Source organism: Capsicum annuum, chromosome 10 (genome assembly GCF_002878395.1).
Source record: "Capsicum annuum cultivar UCD-10X-F1 chromosome 10, UCD10Xv1.1, whole genome shotgun sequence".
In the NCBI taxonomy this organism is placed as follows: Eukaryota; Viridiplantae; Streptophyta; class Magnoliopsida; order Solanales; family Solanaceae; genus Capsicum; species Capsicum annuum.
The window spans coordinates 155,346,280-155,357,790 of record NC_061120.1 but is presented as its reverse complement, the minus strand read 5'-3'; the positions used below and the strand labels follow the sequence as shown (position 1 = coordinate 155,357,790).

The window sequence follows — 11,511 nt, the reverse complement described above, 5'->3', positions numbered from 1 at the left end:
TCCTCTTCGATTTATAAAGGTCCACATGCACTGTATCATCATATTACAAAGTGTTACTGATATTTAAAGATGAAAATTCATTAACAACATCAAATTTTGAATGAAGTTACCTCGGTCGTGTTGTCACTCATCCCTTTCCTTTTTCTTCATTCTTTTCTCTATGATATAAGAAGCAATATCCAACACCGCTTCCTCGAGTGCAACAACACGCTTATGAAGATCCCCTGGGGATAAGGTTCTTGCTGCATCTTTGGAGGTGCTCAGAGAATCATCATCACTAACACGTACTCCAACGAGGTTACCACTCAAATCCCCGTCATCATCACTGTCCTCATTTGAAGTAAGGACAATCACCCCTTCTAACTCTTTCTTCAAGCCATCGAGGACGTTATTCTTCACCTCTTCTGTATATGGCTCAAACATAATCATGTAATCCATCTTCGTCTCACGAATAGTAGGGATAATGTACAGGTTCATGTTCTACAAAATATCAATTAATAATTACATAACATTCAATACAACGGTAGTATTATTGCATAATAGAAAATAAGTTCATACCTCAATAACTTTTCCTTTACACTTGAATGGGTCGCCTTCGATTATATTGTCACTTTTTGTAGTGTGCCATCTGAGGATGCGGGGAATGGGAAAGAGCTCATCCATTGATTTTCCAGTAAATTCTCCAAGATAAGGAAAGGCCTCATAGATCCAAATTTGTAAGCAGTACAACAGTGAAAAAAAATAACTTAGAGTCTATGACAGAGTATAAATAAAATGAGAATCAACGATAAACTCACTGAAGGGTTTATGGTAGTTACCATGAATGCCCAGGGAAATTCGAATAGAGCATCGGATGCCTTCTGTTTCTCATCAAATACTTCTTTGTGCTTCTTCAGGTCACTTTTGTTCTTTAGATAGTCCATGGTCAGTTGAAATATCTCTTTTCACCATGAATACTTCTCGAAGAAACTCAACGAATCGACCATTCGAATCAGTTTTGTGTCGACAACCTTCGTTGAATCTTTTGCAAGCAACATGGTGTGCAAGAACCACAGTAGACAGCACTTGAACTTCTTGTCCTCGCTCAGCTTATTCCCTCTGATCAGGTGTAACAAGTTGTCCACCGTGATATTTTTATTTTTCATCACCTTAAAATAAAAATTATCCCCCTTTGCTAACACCTTCTTCATTTTTTATCCACTGGGTATAATGAGCAATTCAGCCCGGTGATCAAACAAAACTCTTTCAAGCCAAAACAAGCAGGCTTGTTGTTAACGCAGAACCACATCTCATGACGCATCTTATCGATCCTGACGTGTCACAGTAGCAAATAATGGACCAACTGTCCATTGAACTTGATGTTCCGGCAGGCTTCTCAGGTGTCCAAAACAGGACCGCTTGAATCTTTTCTTCAATTCTTGGTCGACAAGAACTTACTTAAATTCTCGATAAGTAGCCATTCTTGATCTGACCGATAAATTTGATGGGAAAGATCCGACCTCATCAATTATCGTTCGAAGGTCATACCGCTCCATGAAAATGCACCTTGAAAGATATGACATGAACAAGGAATCATTATCCCCATCATTACGATTACTCCTACTTTTCTTGCTCTCTTCATTGTCACCATTGACACTCCGCTTGGCAACATCTTCACTAGAATCGTCGCTTATCTCCTTTAACTCCAAATCTGATTCGGACACCGACTCTTTAATTTTCTTCCTTTTTGAGACATTTCCAACTGCCTTAGCTCTTCTTTTTGTACTGCTACTAGCGGTACTGGCTTTGTATTTAGGAATGATGTTTTTTTACCCATTTTCAACACAATCTACACCTGAAGAACAAATCTCCCATTTTCAGTTCATAGACCATAAGTCTATCAGCATAAATAACTCAATGCTCAAATGAACCCCCCCCCCCCCCAAAAAAAAGTTAACAAACACCCCACCATTAAACAGTTCACTATATAAACATACAATAACTAAACCAAAATTCAACATGCAATATCAAAATACAACAATTGCTAAAAATCAAACTAGTGCACCTAATCAAATTAATTAGCTATTAATATTTCAATTTTCACTATTTCAGCAATCATGTTTTAAAAGAATTTCATACGTCTTAAAATTGATTTCAATCTAGGGCATTCTCATTTCATAGACCACGGATCTACGGATAGACCGCGGGTCTACGGACAGAAACAGGTCGTTGTTCAAATTAAAATGCCAGAATAACTCTTCAAACAACAATTATCCCACCATTCAACACTTCGTTGCTAAAAAAACCATGATTAAATCAAAACACCAAATTCAAAAAAAAAAATTCCTACATCACTACGAATCGATTAGCAAAAAAACCGTTTAACTAGATCTAGAAATGATCGAAACTTGATTTTAACTAACCTTGCGAAGCAACAACGAACTCTTAGCAGTTGGAGAAGAAGACGAAACGAAAATGGTGTTTTAGGGAGAAGTAGTTTCAAAAGCGGGAGTCGGGAATTGAAGAGGAGAGAGAGGGTGGATTTTTTTTAATATTAGAATAAGTGGAGGGTGTTAAGTGTATTATATTAAATTTGTAAAGTTGTAAAAATGATGAATTGGTCCCTTGGCCCATGTGTGGGCCTCACTTTTGTCACTTTTTTCCACTTTTTGCACTCTAAACCTAAAAAATAAATCAAAAAGAAATTAAGTGGATATTTAACAAATTAGTTTTGGAGGTTCCTTTACCAATTATTCCCGTTAAAGTACAAGACGACTAACAATAATAGAAATCAAATGGCTACATACTACAGAAGCAATAGTAAAACTGGGTAGTATGAAGGGATAAAAGGCAGCACTAATAGTCGATAGTCCCTATGTTTCATCTTACAATTGTCTTCCTTTCTTTTTTACTTTTCGTTTAAAAGAAAATTATTCTTTCTATGCTTAGCACTACTAAGTTATACTCCCTCCATCCCATTTTACCTGTCCCAAATTGACTAAGTTGATGTCCCATTTTACTTGTCCCATTTTACTTATCAAGATAAGACAAACTTTTCTTTTCATGTTTTACCTTTTGCATTAATTATCTTTTCTTTAAATTAAAATGTAAACATCATTTAATAGGGGTACTTTGGTAAACTAGCCATATTATTTATTATTTTTCTTAATTATTGTGCGATCCCAATTTGAGACAAGTAAAATGGGACGGAGGGAGCAAATTTCAACGCTTTCATCTTACATTTAATGATACTCCCTTATTGATGCAAAAAGGAGGTCTAAAATTGAGGTTTATGAGTTCCCATATCAACGTTATATAAATACTGCAGTAGTATCTGTGTTCATAATCATATAATTTGGACAAAAATTACTAGATATATTGACATGAACCCATAACGGATTAAGCCTTTGGATTCGCCCTTGCTTATAAAAATGACGTTTTCAATGACAAGATTAAAAATGTCTAGCATTAGGACTAAATTTGACAAATGTAATTTTTTTTTTTAAGCTGAGTTTTTGTATGCATAGAGAATAACAAAAGGTAGGTATATTGTTAGGCCTTCTGATTTTTTGGGTGATGAAATCACGAAGTAGCTATACTGAGCTAGCTGTGTTGTATTAGGCCCCTTTTGATAATACAAGTCCAGTCAGACATTATGGATGTGATAAGTTTATTAATACCATTTGATTCAAAAATCATATTTATATTTTAAAATTTTGTGTACAGGTTAAAGCAACACACAAAATGATTCGCATGCAATATTAACATTTACTAATTAGCTAACATTTGACATGTTAATCTAGGATATATATATATATCTACACCAAATTAATGAGAGCAGAATATATTTGTCGCCAATGAACTTTTATAATAAACAAAAAGCGAAACATTACTCACAGAGTTGTTTTTGTTTCTGGCATATATGGTATTCGTGAAGAGTCCATATAATTAAGAGCCAAGCGCATGTATTTATAAGAAAGATTCCTACTGACAATACATGTTATCTTGGAATTACAACTTCAGAAATGAAGTCTATACCATGTGGTATAACATTTTGTCCTTTTCTATACAATACAAACATCCTCTTCCGAACCTAGCTAGAAATGCTCTTAATTCCAATAATCAAGGCTCGAGAAACAAAATGTGTCTTTTATTGTATCTTTCTTAAGTAGCTTTTGATCAGCTTGAAAAGATGAATTTTGTAGCTTAGTATTTTTACAATAATATCAATAGAAGGGAAGTTTCATGTCAACTTTACACACATCTTATATGCTAAGGACCTAAGGTTCATTATACACTATAGTCCAACACATATATCCGTAACTTTCCTCCTATCAAGAATCTGGTCATCCTCGTGATCCCTTATTCATTTTGTCACTTTCTTGAAAGATAATCTTTGTAAGCTTGAGACGCACACTAAACACTAAAAGATGAATGTCCACTCTTTTATGTCCTCCCAAAACTCTACAACGACTTGGTAAAGTAGGTGCTAAATTTTCACAGAGATGTCCTGGAAGCAGGTGATTCTTGCTAAAAAATATTATAACAGAATTACACTACTAGAACAAATAACAGTATATACTCCCTCTCTCTCAAGTTATAGCCTAACACAAGGAAAAGATTCTTTTTTTTTTTAATCAAAAAAGATGGTTTTTATCTGTTAATGGAAACGCTATAAGCATTTCTTTGGTTGTATTGTCAAATAAAGATCGCCTTGAGGAAAACTCCTTCTATGGGTGTTGTCCCACTGGAGAACAAACCCCCCACCCTCCCTCAGACAGATACTTTTGTTCCCATTGTTCTCTATGGGCAAAGGCGTGTAGGTGCGTTTAAGGTCTTATATATTACTATATTCGAAGTTCATATTAAACATGTAATGAGCCCAAACAAAAAAATTCAAGAACACTCATACAGATCATGACATAAGCCACGGCTAGATAACCAAAAGGGTAGAAATGATATGACTTATTATGATACCAAATCAGGTAAAATGAAAATACACACCTCTGAATGATTGAAGAACCAAAATAAATGTTATTATAATATTAGTCTCCCCTCCACGGGATTAGAAAAGTTGTATTAAGGTTTGGATCGTTAATAACATGGTAATTGCTCCAGCCAGTATCAGTGAAATAAAAGACTGGCAGTGAAATAAAAGTGGGAATGTTGTCACTAGAACTGATCAAACAAATAGAGGTGATCTATGTATAGTCATTTCTAGGTTCACGCATGTCGGTAGCTGTTATAAAATTGATTAATAGAATCTAAAATGAATGAAACACCATATAGATGTGTTTTACTTTCTTTCTTAGTCTATTTTTAAGGAGAATGTCACTTTTATATGTAGTAGTAACTTCTTAACTCCAATATTTTGCATGACATATTTAAGATCACAAAATTTAAGGATATTCTGATACATTATTCACATCTTTAATTAGTACCACAAGAATAAACATTCTTGTTAATTACTTGTCTTAAACTCTATGCATTGTCAAATTTAGATCACACATAAAATGAAAAATTAGAGTTGTAATATTAACTTTGTAAATAGTACAAAGAGATTCTCAACGAAATGCATTAATCTCAGAAACAAGTACCTCAGGATCTCACTTAGAATCATCATGTCACATTCATAGAGTCAGATCCAGAGTACTTGCCCCTCTTCTTCCATTTTCAATTGTAGCATAATTAGCATCTTCTTTCAGTCTCGAAGAAGAGATTTGTGAGGACAATGATAATGTTAAAGTACTCCCATCATCATCGTCGTCGTCATGGTTGTTGCTCTTTTGCTTTACTCCTAGAGATAGATTCAGGTCAATTAGGTCACAATCCTTAGCCTTCCATTTCAAAGGACTCAGTATTCTTGCTTGAGATTTTTCAGCTGTCTGAAATAAGGGAGTGAGCTTATCAATATGGTAGTTGTTGGCAAAGATCCTCTCATTAAGTGTTGAGTAAAATGTTGTTCTGGCCTTGTCATTTGTGCTTTGTCCCATTGTTGAGCTGTGCATCAAGTTATCTTGAAAATTCCTAGAAAAAGCACCTCCACATCTGTGGAAAAGAATAAATTAATTGAGAATTTCTCGTATCATTTTAATTTGAACTCATGAGATGGGCTTAAATAGATCAACAAGAACAGTAAAGATTCATATAACTAATTCCAACTTTCTTATACATTCAGATCTCTATATAATAGTCATCCTCTATAACATCATTTCACAATGACGATCATGTTTTCTGTTGAACCGGTCTTTCATGTTATGCTAGTATGTGTTCTTTATAACAGAATTTTGTTATAGAAGCCAAAAGAATCAGGGTAAATGATGTTGTTTTTGAAAGGTTTCAGTGTAACTCTTATGGATTTGAACTAAATCAACTGACATACCTAAAAGTGGAATTGAAACTTGAGAGCATAGGGAGGCTCAAGTTATAGATATATGAATCTCCACCTTCCATAAAAAGCTTCTGATGATTTGTAATCCCTGTGAGGTAAATGACTTGAAATTAGTAAGATTTACTATATAAACCCTAAAATTTGTAACTTAAAAACGGCGGGGGGGGGGCGGGGGGGGGTGGGGGGAGCATACCTTGAGTTGGATCATCAATCTTCTTGCTTCTATACATCTATGTAAACAGACAAATCAGAACACAAAACAAAAATGAAGTAATTAGAAAAAGGTACAGTCGTTTATATGAAGCTAATTACATTGAATTAATGAGAATAATGTTATAATTATTTCATGAATTTATATGAATCACGAAATATTTTAGATACTTGGTTTTGGTTGTAGCAAGACTTAAATTTACCTGCAAATGGCTCTTGACATGTGCAATGTTGAGTCCTTTTATGTCCATCAATCGAAGAACTAATTTGGGTGTTGCTCCTACACCAAAAAGAAAGAGAAGAAGAATAAACCTTTAATTAACAAAGGTGAATTACCCTAATTATGAGATTCAGATCATTATGATTACAAACTCAAAACGTGACTGATTCATCCTCTTAGTAGGTCTATTTCAAGAGAATCCAAATTAGTTGGATCAGTGAATTTCTGATACCTTATAGTTAAAGAAAAAAGCTCAAAAAACAATCAAGAAAAGTCTAGAAACTTACGATCATGTCCACCAAGTCTTTCCACAGCATGAACAAAACGGCGATGGAGATCAGGTGTCCATCGGAGTCTAGCCATCTTAGATCGAACATAAGACCTCACAGAGATCTTCTTCTCACGACTCTCTTCAACAGTACTGTTGCTTGAGCTTCCTCCATCCTTTTGCAATTTGATCCAAGTGTTCTCGTCCTCGTCCACATATTTGTCTGAATTAGGGCTTGTCTTTGAAAACTCAGTGCCACCACTATCCTCCATCACACTTGGTAGTAGCTCTATCTTCTCTTATTAGCTTGTCCTAATAAGAAAGGAAAGCAAGAAATAAATCTTCGACCATACTTCTGTCTATTCTTCTATGTGCGGAGAACTACACTATAAAAGAGAAATATTCTAAGTAGCACAAATGGAAAAATCAAACCCTTGGACTTTACCTAGAAGATGGAAGACTCTTCTCTCTCTCTTTCTCTCTCCAATTATTTATCTAACTTTTCATGCATATTTATATATGAATAGAATTATATATATATATATATATATATATATATATATATATATAGTAAACGCAAACAATTCATGCATGCTTTCATGGATGATGTAATAAAGGCACCAAAATTCTCGACACAAAATTGAGAATGGGAAGAAAAAGGCACTCCCTCCACCCTTCTCACTTTACGTGAAGGTATTTGATTAATACGGAGTTTAATATGATGAGATTTAAAAAAAAAAAATGTATGATCTAAAACAAGTTATATCATTCAAATTAAGTCAAATGATTACTGAATATTAGAAAGTTATCATGTTTTTAGACTGACTGAAAAAAAATATATCACATACATTGGCATGGGGGTTTGTTTGATATGGTCCAAATGTCTTCCTTAAATCATTTTTTATTGTGTGGTTGCATTAAATTATTGAAAATATTTCTACCAAATAAATATTTGAATTTGCGTGAATAAGTCATTTTTTTGTATGACTATTTTGACTATCTTGACTCTTACTCCATAACACTTTCTTAAGCCGACATGAAATAAATAATTAACCTAGAAACTCAGAAAATTAAACAATACCAAAAAGTAAGAAGAAAAAAACATTTTCCCAGGAAAAATAATATTGATATGAAATTTTTTTTCTGATATCAATATTCCACAACACTTCAAATTTAACCTGTTTATATAATATTTTCTGATATTAGATGTGTCTCATATAAATGCAGAACAATTAAACTTAGGCATTTTAATTTATAGACTGCTTCAACATCAATGAAAACATAACTTTTCACCAATTTAAGAAGCAGTGCATGCAAAGGCCAAGTAAACTAAATTTCAGCTACTGTTATTATTTGTTGATTGAGTCCAGTTAATTTCAAAGTAAATCTTTGCTTAGTCTTGTCATTTTATTTTATAATTAATATAACATCAAGTCATGGGACCACTCTGATGAAGATTGGAATTTGTCAAATCTTTATATCGCATCATTCTCAAAAGATTCCAAAATAAATATTGCAACTTATGTTTCTTTCTTTGTTTCCCAAAATAATCCCTCCCTTTCACATTGTTAGGTAGGAAATTTTCTCGTGTAATTAACCAACTGACCCCATCCAATTTAGTTTTAATTCTTGAACAATTTATGTCCTTGTGCTATCTAGGTAGTTCTGGATCTGGTCCAAGACAAATTGCAATATACAGGAGATTTATTAAAATTAGTGAATTTGGAATATGGTAAGGTAGCTCCTGGGGAATTGCAGTCCGGTCTTCATCTAACATAGCATGATAAATATGTAATGAAAGTGGGCGGAATATATCAATTACTCCTTAATTTGCCCTTTTCTTTAATATAAATATTCAAATTGTGGTTCGTTTCAATTGAGCACATGATAACGTATTTTTATTAGACACTCTCAATTTAAATTTTAGAAAAGTTCCTGTGTTTGCACGTGTTCTCAAACGTCTTTACATAAATTAGCTAATCGGTTAAATATGGAGTTAATTCCTCAAAATATCATTGAACTTGTATAAACATCCCATTAAAGTAACTTTTGTTTCTTTTAGGATAATATTGTCACTGAAATATGCACTTCTTTCAATTATAAGGTAAAACTAAGAAATTGTTAAGGATATGTTTGGAGAACCACAAGGAAAGTGAAATTAGATATAATTACATAGTCCAATTCTCAATTAGGAATAGAGAATTAGGTGCAATTACGTGATGTAATTACAAAATTACATTTTATTTCTTTTTTTAATTTTAATTTCTTTTTCTTTTAATTTTATTTTTTATTTCTATTGTTTTAATTTCTTTTTTATTTTTATTTTTTTCGTTTTACATTATTTATCTTTCATCTCTTTTCTTCTCATTTTACAACCTTTACTTCTTATGATTCAATACAATTACTCGTATTTTTTTCTTCATTTAGCGCATTATTGCATTTTTATTCTAGTGTTTGAATTAAAGTAGTATTTCATTATTGAATGAGATGACTTATGTGTTTTTCCTTTCTTTTGAATTATTTACTCGTTAGAATTTTATATAAGAGTATTGTGTTTTTTTCTTGAATTTTCAATTTGTGTTTTGTTTTATGTTTCAATTTATTTGTTTTAGTACTATAGACATGTTATTTCATATTGCATGTCACTTCAAATTGTCGAGTTAATTTTTCAAATTACCATTGAACTTGTGAAAAACATCCTACTAAAGTAACTTTTGTTAATTTCTTTTAGGAAAATATTGTCATTAAACTATGTACATCTTTCCAAAATAAGGTGAAACTAAAAAATAGTTAAGGACATATTTGGAAAGCCATAGAAAAATTGAAATTATATGTTATTAGACAATTTACAGTGACATACAATATGAAATAGCATGTCTATAATACTAAAACAAATAAAACAAAACATAAATTCAAAATCCAAGAGAAAAACATAATACTCTTGTATAAAATTTCGACGAGTAAATATAATTTAGAAGAACGAAAAACACATAAGTCTATAATCTCATTCAATAATAAAATACTACTTTAATTCAAACACTAGAATAAAAATTATAAAAATCCAATAATGCGCTAAATAACGAAAAAAATATGAGTAATTATATTGAATCATAAGAAGTAAAGTTGGAAAATGAGAAGAAAAGAGATGAAAGGTAAATAATGTAAAATGAAAAAAAAAAAGAAGTAAAAATAAAAAGAAATTACAATAATAGAAATAAAAAAGAAATTTAAAAGAAAAAGATATTAAATTTTATTTAAAAAAAGAAATAAAATGTAACTTTGTAATTACATCACGTAATTGCACCTAATTCTCTATTCTTAATTGAGAATTGGACTATGTAATTACATCTAATTTCACTTTCCTTATGGTTCTCTAAACATATCCTTAACAATTTCTTAGTTTTACCTTATAATGGAAAGAAGTGCATAATTCAGTGACAATATTGTCCTAAAAGAAACAAAAGTTACTTTAGTGTGATGTTTACACAAGTTCAATGACATTTTGAGGATTATTAACTTAGCGTCAATAAATTATAAATCATATAGGTGTATTCCTATTGAGTATCGAGTATATTGAGGTTGATTTAGGGTCGTTTTGGTCCTATGGTGTAAAATTCTATATACATATAACTACCAATATTTTTCTCTAAAAAGTAAAGGTTAATTAATAGTTGAAATTGGTGAATTACATTTTGAGTGTAAAAGAGGGGCAGGGGGGGGGGGGGGGGGGGGGAGAATAAAAGTATAAGTTGGCTTGGAGAGTCAACTAATGTATTTTTCTGTAGTGAAATCATGCTTTTTTTTTAAAAAAAAAAAAAGTTCAAATATTAGTCAAACGCTATATAGCATGAGAAAGAGGCAAATAAATGAGACACTGATAAGAGAATAAAGCGTAATCCCTAAATCAAATGTTTTCACCACTTCTAGAAGTATCATTTGAAGGGCAACTTTACCAACAAGAACAATACTGGTCGGTAAGGATTTATGGTATGCAATTTTATTTTACATTTCCAAAAAGCGTGCTATTGAAAGTATATAGTCCAACTCTTTTTATGTTTTCTTTTCTTTTTCTTTTGATTAGTAGGCAGGGGACAGAAAAAAAAAAAAATTTCTATACACCTAAAGATAAGAAAATATATACACAATCAAATTAACTAGTACTATCTCCATTTAAAAAAAAATGATCTACTTTCTTTTTTAGTTTGTTTAAAAAAAATGACCCTTTTTATTTTTTGGCAATACTTTAATTTTAACTTTCTATGTGGCATGTTTAAGACCACAAGATTAAAGGACATTTTGGTATATTTGATATAATTTTAATTTAAGGCCATAAGATTCAAAAGTTATTTTTATTTCCTTAAACTTTGAGCCAAGTTAAAGTAGGTCTTTTTTTAAAAAAAAACAAAGAGAGTATAAGATATTTATTATATAATCAAGTTTTGG

The 11,511-nt window shown here is 31.8% G+C and overlaps 1 protein-coding gene across 2 annotated transcripts; it reads right to left on the bottom strand.

Moving 5' to 3' along the window:
* Positions 1 to 5,493: 5,493 nt before the first annotated feature.
* On the bottom strand, positions 5,494 to 7,554 carry LOC107852435 (putative Myb family transcription factor At1g14600). 2 transcript variants are annotated; one of them, XM_047398226.1, is made up of 6 exons: positions 7,514 to 7,554; positions 7,088 to 7,380; positions 6,784 to 6,860; positions 6,564 to 6,600; positions 6,362 to 6,458; positions 5,494 to 6,027 (listed from the first exon to the last, which is right to left on the bottom strand). In XM_047398226.1, the coding sequence occupies exons 2-6, from the start codon at positions 7,338 to 7,340 to the stop codon at positions 5,610 to 5,612; spliced, it is 882 nt and encodes a 293-aa protein (XP_047254182.1). In that variant the 5' UTR covers positions 7,341 to 7,380; positions 7,514 to 7,554; the 3' UTR covers positions 5,494 to 5,609. The 2 variants fall into 2 exon arrangements, with proteins under 2 accessions (XP_047254182.1, XP_016552953.1); XM_016697467.2 differs by lacking the exon at positions 7,514 to 7,554 and having other exon boundaries at positions 7,088 to 7,507.
* Positions 7,555 to 11,511: the final 3,957 nt, after the last annotated feature.